General features: G+C 46.5%; 1 protein-coding gene across 1 annotated transcript in view; it reads right to left on the bottom strand.

The window, feature by feature from the left end:
• The window catches only part of topbp1 (DNA topoisomerase II binding protein 1), a 38,011-nt gene that overhangs the window by 9,873 nt on the left and 14,172 nt on the right, over positions 1-13,966 (bottom strand). Inside the window, exons 9-25 of the mRNA XM_021562861.2 lie at positions 13,557-13,720; positions 12,770-13,026; positions 12,277-12,623; positions 11,966-12,138; positions 11,119-11,330; positions 10,579-10,901; positions 7,456-7,641; positions 6,900-7,012; positions 6,633-6,756; positions 6,294-6,458; positions 5,853-5,946; positions 3,815-3,995; positions 3,273-3,514; positions 2,929-3,065; positions 2,704-2,806; positions 2,063-2,226; positions 1,629-1,847 (exon numbers count right to left, since the gene is read on the bottom strand). Coding sequence (XP_021418536.2) covers positions 1,629-1,847; positions 2,063-2,226; positions 2,704-2,806; positions 2,929-3,065; positions 3,273-3,514; positions 3,815-3,995; positions 5,853-5,946; positions 6,294-6,458; positions 6,633-6,756; positions 6,900-7,012; positions 7,456-7,641; positions 10,579-10,901; positions 11,119-11,330; positions 11,966-12,138; positions 12,277-12,623; positions 12,770-13,026; positions 13,557-13,720 — 3,204 coding nt within the window. The remainder of the gene's footprint in view (positions 1-1,628; positions 1,848-2,062; positions 2,227-2,703; positions 2,807-2,928; positions 3,066-3,272; positions 3,515-3,814; positions 3,996-5,852; positions 5,947-6,293; positions 6,459-6,632; positions 6,757-6,899; positions 7,013-7,455; positions 7,642-10,578; positions 10,902-11,118; positions 11,331-11,965; positions 12,139-12,276; positions 12,624-12,769; positions 13,027-13,556; positions 13,721-13,966) is intronic.

Below are 13,966 nucleotides of genomic sequence, written 5' to 3'. Positions count from 1 at the left end.
TGGAAGACATACAAGACCACTGATAATCTCCCTCGATCTGGGGCTCCACGCATGATCTCACCCCGTGGGGTCAAAATGATCACAAGAACGGTGAGCAAAAATCCCAGAACCACAAGGGGGGACCTAGTGAATGACCTGCAGAGAGCTGGGACCAAAGTAACAAAGCCTACCATCAGTAACACACTACGCCGCCAGGGACTCAAATCCTGCAGTGCCAGACGTGTCCCCCTGCTTAAGCCAGTACATGTCCAGGCCTGTCTGAAGTTTGCTAGAGAGCATTTGGATGATCCAGAAGAAGATTGGGAGAATATCATATGGTCAGATGAAACCAAAATATAACTTTTTGGTAAAAACTCAACTCGTCGTGTTTGGAAGACAAAGAATGCTGAGTTGCATCCAAAGAACACCATACCTAATGTGAAGCATGGGGGAGGAAACATCATGCTTTGGGGCTGTTTTTCTGCAAAGGGACCAGGACGACTGATCCGTGTACAGGAAAGAATGAATGGGGCCATGTATCATGAGATTTTGAGTGAAAACCTCCTTCCATCAGCAAGGGCATTGAAGATGAAACGTGGCTGGGTCTTTCAGCATGACAATGATCCCAAACACACCGCCCGGGCAACGAAGGAGTGGCTTTGTAAGAAGCATTTCAAGGTCCTGGAGTGGCCTAGCCAGTCTCCAGATCTCAACCCCATAGAAAATATTTTGAGGGAGTTGAAAGTCCATGCTGCCCAGCAACAGCCCCAAAACATTACTGCTCTAGAGGAGATCTGCATGGAGGAATGGGCCAAAATACCAGCAACAGTGTGTGAAAACCTTGAAGACTTACAGATAACAACGTTTTACCTCTGTCATTGCCAACAAAGGGTATATAACAAAGTATTGAGATAAACTTTTGTTATTGACCAAATACTTATTTTCCACCATAATTTGCAAATAAATTAATTAAAAATCCTACAATGTGATTTTCTGGATTTTTTTTCTCATTTTGTCTGTAATAGTTGAAGTGTACCTATGATGAAAATTACAGGTCTCATCTTTTTAAGTGGGAGAACTTGCACAATTGGTGGCTGACTAAATACTTTTTTGCCCCACTGTAGACAGAAAACTGTAGGCAGCAAGCGTCATGTTGGTCAGTATATGTGTGAGGAATGACGACAGGTGGCAGTTTTCAGTTTCCTCGCTTATTAAATGGGGTGCAACTGAATGAAATGTAGCCAAGGTCATTTTCTGATTCATCCTATCCTAATATTGTCAGAAGCATATTATTTTTCCAGTAGTATATTATTTTTCTCTGATCTGAGGTTATAAAAATGAGGTCCTAAGAAATGCTTCTCTGTGACATGACAGGATTAAATGTAAAAAAAAAAAAAAATATGATTTTCTAAATTTGCAGTGAGTTTCTAGCCCAAAAGAGGGTATTTTCTTGCTCCCACGTCACCGCGAATCTCATAACGTTTGAAAATCAAAGTTGATCAAATGTTTTTGCTGTCATCGGGTAGAACTTCATATAAAAAAAACAACAGAAATGTGCAGTTTTCACATATGTTGACACTGGTATTGTGCTGGAGAAAATGACAATGAGAATTAAAAGTGGAGTTGCCCTTTAAGAGCATTGTTGGTACCTTTGCTCCACCAGACTGCAGTAGTCGTCTGAACCCTGACTCTCTGGTCTGGTCGATGTTTAGCATGACGGTCCAACCGCTGAACGCTCCCTCCAGGTTGTTTTGGTCCTGCAGGTTCCTCCTCCAGCGCATGGCAGCCAATGCCAGCCTCTTCTGATGGGAGCTGATGGAGGGTAGGGCATCCAGGATGGAGCTACTGCCCCACTCGTACGCATCCTCCTGGAACACACAGTATGTACACCCTCTCCATTAAATTCAAGAAGAATAAACAAGATGTATTTTTTAATTGAGCTGCCCCTTCTTGGATAGGTCTCTCTTGCGAAAGATATCTTCTGACCTCATTGGGACTTCCTGGTTAAATAAAGATTACATCCAAAAAGATGGCGCTATGAGTCTGTGGAGGCATGTTGTGGTGGTCTGATGCAGATCCTGACCTGGATAAAGTGTCCCACGGAGCGACAGGCCTCCAGGTAGGAACGGTGCAGGATCCACTTCCCAGAGGCCATGGCTGCCAGGTACTTCTCATTCCTCAGGGGGCTCCCCACGATGATGTGGGAACAGCTGGGGTCAAAGCACTGTTTGTCCAGCACCACGCCCCCTACAGGAACACAGACATGTTGAGTCAGACGAGACAGACAAATGCAATAGGGGGACTGACAAACAGGACGACAGACCGTCTCAGAAGAGAAAGAAACAAGATATTTTAAGACCACTGCAAATAAAAAAAGTAGGCAACGGGGTGAGTACCCAATGCACCCTTTTCCCTATATGGTGCACTAGTTTGAACCAGAACCCTATGGGCCCTGGTTAAAGTGGTACACTATACATTAGGGTGTCAATTTGAGGCTACTTTAGATTTTGGTCACTAAAGCAGACGCTCTTATCCAGAGCAACTTACAGTAGTGGGTACATACATTTTTATACTGGTCCCCCGGGGCGAAATCAAACCCACAACCCAGGTGTTGAAAGTGCCATGCTCTACCAACTGAGCCACACGGGAGCACATATGTACCAAAGAGACGGTAAAGATGGCATCTAGTTAGTTAGGTGGTCAGGGAGGAGGACCGAGACTCACCCAGCTCCTCTATGAGGGCGCTGTAGTCTATCCTCTCCTGGGGGTTGAGGGAGGAGAGCTGGAACCGAGGAGGCTCCTTCTCCGCCTCACTCTCCTCATCCATCTGTTGACAGCACAGCCTTTTTAGCATCACAGTACACTACCGTGACGCAAAGTAACGATTCACATCTAAACATTTACTTATAATATCACCTTACAAGAGGGAGGGAGGGTGAGTGTGGTTACCTGTGGCTCTGGGGGAACGGGGGGGTTGGCGAGGGGGAAGGCGATGCTGGGGGCTTTAGGGGTGAGGTGGTCAGGCTCCTCCCCTGGCACAGTCATCACTCTCTCACCCATCTGCTGGTCAATCACGTCACACACCACTGAATAGGAGGGAGAACATTTCAAAGGTAAATATTTGGCAAAACAATAAGAAGAATCTGTTGCTGCAGGTGCATTGGCATATATATAACAAGATTGAAACTGAATTTCCGAAGTCTATTGCACTCTTTTTAAATCCTTTGAAACTTATGCAACACTTGAGTGTGATTGAAGACAGGGGACTACTTTTTTAATCCCCCCCCCCTCACCCATTTCCACCATTTCAGAGTCGGTCATGGAGTCCCGGAGTGTGTTTCCGGCATTGTCAGAGTGGGATAGGGGTGCTGCTAGAGGTACAGCCAGGGACTCAGAGTGCTGGGAGGGGCTGCCAGGCCATTGCAGGTTGTCAGCCAGCTTGGCCCTCTCCTCCCGGGCCGTTGGGTCATCCCACACGATCTGCTCACTCTGAGACGGCTCTGTGTTCAGGTCCATTGCTGCCTGACGAGACATCCTGAATAACACCAAAGGAGGGAGACCGAGAGAGTTAGCCCTTTTCACACTGTAAAGACACGGATGTACATGCCTTATTTAAATGGCAAACAAAGACATTTACATGAATAAACATCCAATGAAATTAAAGCACAAATTCAACTCAGTCAAGTAAAATCTAAACCTATGCAGTGCAGAGGATTTTGAAACCCAAAATGTCTGGACACAGATCTGGTCATTGGCATAGGGAAACTGAATAGTGAAGGTTAATTGAAGATTATTCTGATGTCTCGCAGCCCCCTGGTCTGTTGGGGTCTCATACCGCAGTGCTTCCAGAGTGCGTCGGGCGTTTGCGTTGCGGCCAGGGGTATGGGGATGAGAGTCAGTCCCCCCGGAGCCCAGGCGGGCTGAAGAGCGCCTGCTGGTGGTCTTCTTGGTGGCTGACATGATCTCCTGCAGCTGCCTCTGGAGCTTCTCCCTCATCTCCAGGGTCTCTGACAGGTCTGGAAGACAGAGACGGTCAGAGGATGAGGGGAATGAAAGAAAGTGAAGTGTGTATGTATGTGTGTTTTGGGGACCTGCACTCACGGGATATTCAATTGAAACTTTTTATCAGTCAACAGCCTCATTCGGTATGAACCAGGAGGGTCCATAATTACAAACTCTTGCTTAGACCACCGGTTAAACCTTTTAGAACTTTGCAAGCTGTTAGCTTTTCCCATTGGAAAATATGTCACAAGGAGGACCCGAGTCCTAGGACCATGCCCCAGGACTACCTGGCATGATGGCTCCTTGCTGTCCCCAGTCCACCTGGCCGTGCTGCTGCTCCAGTTTCAACTGTTCTACCTGCGGCTATGGAACCCTGACCTGTTCACCGGACGTGCTACCTGTCTCAGACCTGCTGTTTTCAACTCTCTAGAGACAGCAGGAGTAGTAGAGATACTCTTAATGATCGGCTATGAAAAGCCAACTGACATTTACTCCTGAGGTGCTGACTTGTTGTACCCTCGACAACTACTGTGATTATTATTATTTGACCATGCTGGTCATTTATGAACATTTGAACATCTTGGCCATGTTCTGTTATAATCTCCACCCGGCACAGACAGAAGAGGACTGGCCACCCCTCATAGCCTGGTTCCTCTCTAGGTTTCTTCCTAGGTTTTGGCCTTTCTAGGGAGTTTTTCCTTTTAGGGTGGGTTTCTGTACAGCACTTTGAGATATCAGCTTATGTAAGAAGGGCTATATAAATACATTTGATTTGACAATTAGCCATCTTGGCACTATAAAAAAAATAAAAAAAGAATCACCCACTAAAAGTAGACTTGGTTGTACATGGTCAGACGTAATCAAAAACGTTTCAATAAAAGAACCCTTACCAAAAGTGAAACGGCACAATCTGCTAGTCAAAGTAACTAAACCTCATGTTGGAACTACTAGTCAAATAGAACAGTTTAGCGAGCCTAGCATCTGGTATATTTCGCAGTTTGCAGCAAGGGTTCAAAATCTCAGAGGATCTATATTTTGTACATTGAAATGTAGAAGTTACACTTACTGTGTTGGTGTGTTGAGAAGGGAAGCGCAGCCAGCACCTGGAAGATTAATGAGGAGCTGCTTCTATCGCCAGCCTCGTAGACAAACACACTGCTAATATTCATACTACATAGTCCTGTACATTTAAATGTACATGTTACATGCATCATTATATGTTGTACTTCAACACATGCGTAATTTACTTGAGGACCAGCAGTAGTTTTTTCCCAACAAAAAACTAAAAGTTTGTCACAAGGGGTCTTGAACCCGCACTTCACTAAGATTCCATTTATACCACCTTAATGGAGGATGGCAAATGACAGTGATAGCAGAGATAGAAGAGGAAGTGAGACGTCCCACTCATTTTTCCTGGTTCATATAGTCAACGAACTAAGAAGACCAGACACAGCTACTATCGCATTGGTGTCTATGGGAGAGCTACCCCTTAAGCAGATTGGTACTGGGATAATTTTAAAACGTCCGGAGTACGACATTAATTTATCCACCATCTTTTATGACAGTAATGGAGGGTAAATTAGAGCTATTTGACAAAGACCATGAGACACTTATTTTACTTAACAATAAACTAATATAAAACGTACATTTTGTATAATTGTCCGCCATCTTTTTCTTTAAAAGCACATGGACGTGTGTGAAACAGATAGGCAAAAACAAGGAATTTTGTTCATTAGCTGTTTTCTAAAAGGTTTATACCAGTGGTCTCAGCAAGAGTTCATTAGTCTGGACCCGGAACGTTTCAATTCAAAGCACTTGAGCTACGGTACAGAAGGGTAGACCAGTGGATCATCAGTGTATAAGAGCCCCACCTTCCTTCTCTGCATTGTCCCGGCCCTGCTCTTGATCAGTCTCTCCACTGACGTGATGGGAGGTTGTGGCGTCTTCTACGGCATTATCTTCAGGCTGAGGGGGACAAGGTTATGATGTGAAGCTTTGAACTGACAGTCTCCCTGCACCATTTTCCAGACACTCAAACCATTGAACAAATATACAGGGGCCTTAAGTATCAAGCATAACAGAGTAGTAGTGCTGATTTAGGATCAGTTTTGCCTTTTAGAACACATTGAATAAGATTTTTTAGGGGGGGTACATTTTACCCCTTTTTCGTGATATCCAATTGGTAGTTACAGCCTTGTCCGTACAGGAATGATGGGACTCGGGAGAGGCGAAGGTCCTAAATCAGCACTCCTACGCAAAGATGCTCAATACAGCCCCATATCTAGAGTGAGCGGTTTCTGTAAGGAATGTACCCTGTTCTCTTGGGCCTCAGTGAGGTCTCTGAGTTTTGTGGTGCGGGTGGCAGGGGGTGACCTCTGGCTACTGTCAGGAGGCACCTGGCTGAGGTTCAGGCTCATCTTGGGGTTGTAGGTGAACGGGTAGAGAGACTCCGACACGTGCCTCTGATCCTCAGCACACTGGAGACAGACAACATCAACGAGTCAGTACTGAGCGCACACACACAAAACCACACAGACAAACTACAGCAACACTTTTGTGACTGTTACATCTGATATAAGAATGGAGCGTGCCTGTCGTATACTTCATGCAAGTACATTTGTGTTTATGTGTGTAATGAAAACCTTCCGTACCGCCTGAAGCCAGTGCTGGGACACAACATGCACCCCTCTCTCCTTCAAAGCCCTGTACTCCCGCGTGTTGTCCCCCACACGACCCTGGTAGATGTAGTGCGTCACGGTGTCGTCACACGACCACCTGGACCCCATACACACACACACACACACACACACACACAGTATTGGATCATAGAGGGACATGCATCATTAATGGCAAGTGTTGTGACTGGCATTACTAACATTGTAGACATAGTTGCGAGCATGTTGAGTTGAGGGGAGTACCTGAAGTCAGCTCCCAATGAGGCAGCGATGCCGTTGAGCTCCCGCTGCTTCTTGCTCAGTTTCTTACTCACACAGATCACCACACCAGTCAGGGCAGCAGCCTCCTCCTCCACCTAAAGGCAAACAAACAAACGTCACACAGGCATTTAAGAAACTGTGTACATCAAAACAAATGTATTTATAAAGCCCTTCTTACATCAGCTGATATCTCAATGTGCTGTACAGAAACCCAGCCTAAAACCCCAAAAAGCAAGCAATGCAGGTGTAGAAGCACGGTGGCTAGGAAAAACTCCCTAGAAAGGCCAAAACCTAGGAAGAAACCTAGAGCAGAACCAGGCTATGAGGGGTGGCCAGTCCTCTTCTGGCTGTGCCGGGTGGAGATTATAACAGAACATGGCCAAGATGTTCAAATGTTCATAAATTACCAGCATGGTCAAATAACCACCAGAGTAGTTGTCGAGGGTACAACAAGTCAGCACCTCAGGAGTAAATGTCAGTTACATGGGCTTGTGAGTGTATGAACTTGGCTGTGAAGGCTGTAGGGTGTGTTCTGTACCACTCTGTGTGTCTCCTTGCTGAGCTGGGGGCTGGCTGAGAGGGCCTGGAGGTCAGGGTCGTTGCTGCGGGTGCTGTTGGCCAGGGCCACCTTCAGGTTCCTCCCGATGACCTCGGACAGCGGGGTCACGACCTTCTGACTCTGCTGTGACCTGCCCCCTGGTGTGTCCAACGCTGCTAACGCAGCCTGGAATATCATACAAGTACATAGTTTCAAGATGTGTTATTACAATTTATAAACTGAGCACTGAATTCTGATTGTACCACGGCTATCAGCCAATCAGACCGTATACCACGTATTTTTTACTGCCCTAATTACGTTGGTAACCAGTTTATCATAGCAATAATTCACCTCAGGAATTTGTGGTATATGGCCAATATAACATGGCTAAGGGCTGTTCTTTGGCACGACACAATCGCGGAGTTGGCCATACACCCCCCCCCCCCCCCCCCCGTGCCTTATTGCTTAAATAATACTCAACTAGGGCTGTGGTGGTTATGACCTTTCGTCAGCTGGTGATTTGTCATGCAAATAACTGCCGGCCTCCGGGTAATTGATAGTTAATAAAAAAAAGCATTTCTGGCATTTTCTTGGCATTTCTAAATGTTGAACTTCATATTAATCTCCAGCAACACCACAACATCAACATGAGAAAATTGCATGTTTCTAGGTTTTGTAATAAAAAAAAAATGACATCAACCAATAAATGTTGTATTTATTATGGATCCCACTTGGCAGCAGTTACTCTTCCTGGAGTCCAGCAAAATTAAGGCAGGTATACATTTTTTTTTAAACATTACAATACATTCACAACATTAAGTGTGCACCCTCAGGGCCCTACTCCACTACCACATATAACAAGGCATGTTCTACAGGCCATAGTTTTGTGACACCTGCACTACGGATCTGTCGTGTGGTCAGGTGCCACAAAGAGGGACTAAGGAAAATTGTAATCGGCTCAGAACTGGGAAGCACACCTGACCATTGGAGAGCAAACAATAATATGCATGTCAATCTCTCCAGGCTTAACGTGGAGCAATTTCCAAATGCCTGACGGTACCACGTTTATCTGTACAAACAATCGTATGCAAGTATTAATACCATGGGACCACACAGCCGTCATACTGCTCAGGAAGGAGACGTGTTCTGTCTCCTAGAGATGAACGTTCTTTGGTGCGAAAAGTGCAAATCAATCCCAGAACAGCAAAGGAACTTGTGAAGATGCTGGAAGAAACAGGTACAAAAGTATCTATCCACAGTAAAACAAGTCCTATATCAACATAACCTGAAAGGCCTCTCAGCAAGGAAGAAGCCACTGCTCCAAAACCACCATAAAAAAAGCCAGACTACGGTTTGCAACTGCACATGGGGACAAAGATAGTAATTTTTTGAGAAATGTCCTCTGGTCTGATGAAACAAAAATAGAACTGTTTGGCCATAATGACCATCTTTATGTTTGGAGGAAAAGAGGGCTTACAAGCCGAAGAACAACACCATCCCAACTGTGAAGCACGGGGGTGGCAGCATCATGTTGTGGGGGTGCTTTGCTGCAGGAGGGACTGGTGCACTTCACAAAATAGATGGCTTCATGAGGACGGAAAAGTATGTGGAGATATTGAAGCAACAGCTCAAGACATCAGTCAGGAAGTTAATGTGCTTAATTTTAATAATTGAGAAATAAATATAGCAGCATGAGAAAGCTACAATCCTCTTAAAAAGCAGCCAGTCAAAACTCTGTTTCGACACGAGATTGGGCTTATAAGAACACATTTCAATAGGCTATGTGCTTTCCAGCCGCGTTCAAGCGCGCTGAGTATTAGGCCATTAGCGATTGGCTGCTAGCAAGTTTGGTAAGGTACTAACGACCATCAGCGGCATTAGAGCAGTTTGGGAGAAGCCTAATGCCACTTAATATAATGTTTACATATCCTACATTACTCATCTCATATGTATATGTATATACTCTATATCTACTGCATCTTTATGTAATACATGTATCACTAGCCACTAAACTATGCCACTTTGTTTACATACCATACATTACTCATCTCATATGTATATACTGTACTCGATACCATCTACTGCATCTTGCCTATGCCGTTCTGTACCATCCCTCATTCATATATCTTTATGTACATCCCTTTACACTTGTGTGTATAAGGTAGTAGTAGTGGAATTGTTAGGTTAGATTACTCGTTGGTTATTACTGCACTGTCGGAACTAGAAGCACAAGCATTTCGCTACACTCGCATTAACATCTACTGTGTAATTTAAATTTAGTTACTATGACTCAACAGTCAGGTGGAATTTGATGCGGTCATGACTCGTGACTGCCGGTGTGACGGTAATACGGTCACCCAATGCTCAACATTATTCCGTCAATTAGTTGCAGACCCCCCCCTCCTTTGCCCTCAGAACAGCCTCAATTCATTGGGGCATGGACTACACAAGGTGTTGAAAGTGTTCCACAGGGATACTGACCCATGTTGACTCGAATGCTTCCCACGGTTGTGTCAAGTTGGCTGGAAGTCATTTGGGTGGTGGACCGTTCTTGATACACATGGTAAACTGTTGAGCATGAAAAACCCAGCAGCGTTGCAGTTCTTGACACAAACCAGCGCACCTAGCACCCACTACATTACCTGCTGTTCAAAAGACACTTAAAAAAAAAATATTTTTATTTTACCTTTATTTAACCAGGCAAGTCAGTTAAGAACAAATTCTTATTTTCAATGACGGCCTAGGAACAGTGGGTTAACTGCCTGTTCAGGGGAAGAACGACAGATTTGTACCTTGTCAGCTCGGGGGTTTGAACTTGCAACCTTCCGGTTACTAGTCCAACGCTCTAACCACTAGGCTACCCTGCCGCCCGACCCTGCCGACCGACAAATGTTTTGTCTTGCCCATTCACCCTCTGAAGGGCACACATACACAATCCATGTCTCAATTGTATCAAGGCTTAAAAATCCTTCTTTAACCAATCTTCTCCCCTTCATCTGCACTGCTGAAGTGGATTTAACAAGTGACATCAATACGTGATGATAGCTTTCACCTGATCATTCCGTCACAGTAAAAGCAGGTGTTCTTAAAGTTGTGTATACTATTGAGACAAGTGAATCTTACCTTGACATTGAAGGTGGGTCTGAAGAGCTGGTCTCGGCAGAGGAAACGGGAGGGGGTGTCCAACGGCAGCGCTGGGGATTCTTTCTGCCCCCCTGCTTTCCTGTCCCCCTCTTGACCTCCCGGTGTGGTACAGTCCTTGTCTTGCTGGCCCTGGTCCAGCACGGAGCGGAACACCTTACTCTGGAAACGGCGCGTGTCCAGGGGGGTGACGGCCGCCCCGCTCTGGGGGCCCAGCAGGGGAATCTCTGGGGACTTGTTACGGGCTGGGGGAGGGGGCATGGATTGCTTCTGCGAACCCCCCACAAAACTCTCCTCTTCTCTCTCTGGGGAACAAAGGGAATACATACACTGATTCAGATGGTGAAATCTATCACATACAGCAGAGCATAAACTGTTTGTGAAAACTCATCCCCTCGCAATAAATGAAATGCTAAGCTTTCACTGGCCCAGAAATGACTAAAACGTCATTCATCCCCCCCACTGATGCGGGCATTAAATTCAAATCCATTCAAGAAGTGTCTGATAGCGAGGCAGACTGACCTGGAGAACGGGGCAAATCCACCAGGTATCGCCCCTCTTCTGCCTTCCGGCCCGTCCTGGCAGACTCCAGCACCCAGCGCAGGGTGACGGCCGGTAGCCCCCACTTTTCGGCCGCCTGGTACTTGGTGCCCTCTGGGCTCTGCAGAACCAGGTGGGTACTAGCCAGCATGCCCCTCCTCTGATTGGCCATGCGCACAAAGTAGTCCTGGACACTGTCCGGAGGATGGATATATGGAAAGGAGAGAAGGTAGTAAGACAAGAGAAACTACGCTCAAATACGCCAAAAGGTTCTTGTTGCAGGCTTTCAGTTTGACGGATAAGCCACAAGGATATTTTGTTCTCAGTGCAATCCATGTCTGTTTGTGACAAGGGACTTGTATATCCAGTGTGTGTGTGTGACTGAGTAGGATGCATAACTAACATTAGAATAAAAAAAACAAACAAAGCATTTATCTGAAAAGTTTTGCAGCTGTATTTGCTGCTAATGGTGTCTTCATCAAGAATCGACTTACGAGTTCCCTAAGGTCTCATTGGAAAGTTTGGATCCGCCTACGGCCCATATGAAAATGTGCAGTCCTTTGATGCAAGTGTGTCCATTATATCACAATTATCTCTTAAAAACAAACCATTCAAACACTAAATATAACAGAATGCTGGAACATACTCTGTCCATATGAACGTGTGTACAATGTGGCCCTTCATCTTAGCAACCGCTGTACTTGAACTATAGCCTTGATATTCTTTTATTTATTATTTTTAACTTCAGCTGGTGCCATTTATCTACTATGCAACCTGTATACTACAAGAGCAAACTGTGTCCTTCCTCGTGTGTGTGTGTGGTGGTTACCTGGCTCCCAGGTGTTTGGCTAGCTCTACCAGGGACTCCCTCTCTGCCCCGGTGAACTGGCTGACTGAGAGGACACAGTCTCTGAGAGGGGAGCGGCCCTCCATCACTGACACAGGGCTGAACAAGGGGTGGGAGCCCAGCTCTAACACACACTGCTGCTCCACACACATGGCCTACACAAAGACACATTGATTAAAACACACACAATATGGGTTAATGAAGAATAACACACACTTGGCGTGAAGAGCCCACCCACACCAAAGACATCAAAAACATGGAGCCAGAATGTTTGTCAACATTCCCTCTCTTACCAGCCAGGTATCAGTGGCCACCTCGTCCACAGTGGCCTCCACCTCGCAGCCCAGCAGGGGTACCACAGCGTAGTCAGCCACGGCGCGGGTGCGCCCCACCAGGACCTTCCCACAGTTCTCCGTCACCAGCATGGAGAGCTGGGCCTCCGCCTCTGCCCCAAAGCCCACCAGGAGGAAGCGTTTCCCCGCAAATAGGCCCGCCTCACTGGCCTCCTGCAGGGTGGTGTCAGCTCCGGCCCCAACTTCGGCTATAGTAGAAGCCTGGCCTGGGGCTGAGACCCAGGGCTCTGGTGCTATAGAGCTCTGCCTCCTGTGGATGCTGCTGTCAGCTGGTAGAGGCATCTCCACTGGGGTTGGAGGAGAGAAATAGCAGATGAAGAAAGGAAGTTAGGAGGATATGATGGTGGTACATGGTACCTGGGATTGCAGGTGACCGTGCTGTGACCCCTTTGAGTTGTGGTCTTGCTGCTACACAGAGGAGCTCCTCTCTTACCCACTGTCTGGTCGTCATCCATGTACTGAGAGAGCATGTCCTCCTCGGCCTTCCTGTGTCGAGGGGTAGCTGGTTCATGGGCAAGGGGTGCAGCCGAGATGGTGGAGGATGGACGAGAAGCGGAGGTGCGGGGGGCAGGCATGGCCACGGTTGAAGGGGCGGGGGGCAGACAAGCCGGGTGGTGGTAGTCCCCCTCAGAGAGCAGGCTGCCTCTGGAGAAGCTGTCCAACAGCCACTGCACCGTCACGACATGGGGCCTGGGGGAGAGATCAGAAAGAAGGGATCACATCAAGGCACAAGATAACCATCATAGGTTATTTCCTACTTGACAACAGGTTGGTTTGCAAATCCATTATCCAAAATTCCCAGGTTTTCCTGAAATACAGTGTGGTGGATTCTGGATTTCCTGTTAATTCCCTCCTGATTCCAGGGATATTCCAACTGGGATTTCTGCAACACCTGGGAATTTTGCAAACCTATCTAAAGGGCTTGGATCCAAGACTGCTTTCCTGCATCTATATCCGTCAGTGGAGGCTGCTAAGGGGAGGACGACTCATAATAATGCCTGGAATGGAGCAAATGGAATGGCATCAAACACATGGACACCATTCCACCGATTACGCTCCAGCCATTACACACGAGCCCGTCCTCCTCAATTAAAAGGTGCCACCAACTTTGTGATATCCGTACTTGAACAAATTATGGTTTAAATGACAAAGCTTATCAACCGAAGTGTAATATGCAACGGCTGAATGTGTCTAACAGCAGCTCTGTGGTCTTGACTGACCTGTGTGTGGCTTTGGCCAGGAAGGTCTTGGTTTCCTGGTCAGTATCTCCCATGACCACGTGGGTGAGCTCCTCGCTGGGCTGGTTGAAGTGCAGGCCCCCGGCCATGTTGACCAGGCGACGCAGCTTCTCCAGCCTCATCCCTGGCAGCCCACACAGGTACAGCTACAGGGGAAGACAGCGGAAATTCAACTTGCGTTTTCTAAAAGCCAAAGTGGCTTCACAATAAGAAACAGTAAGGAATAAAGATCCAAAAGGTATATGACATGTCTAAGTGAACAGAATTGAACTTCTGGTTAGCACATTTCTATAAGGCCTCAGTGAGGAAAGTAACCTGTGATTACTCCATAGAGGGGGGATCACAGAATTCAATCGATTTTTTGTATTCTAATGGGGAGATATAGGATCTCC

This window comes from Oncorhynchus mykiss, chromosome 15 (genome assembly GCF_013265735.2).
Source record: "Oncorhynchus mykiss isolate Arlee chromosome 15, USDA_OmykA_1.1, whole genome shotgun sequence".
NCBI lineage: Eukaryota > Metazoa > Chordata > Actinopteri > Salmoniformes > Salmonidae > Oncorhynchus > Oncorhynchus mykiss.
Note: the sequence above shows the minus strand (reverse complement) of the source record. Positions and strands in the feature narration are given on the sequence as shown.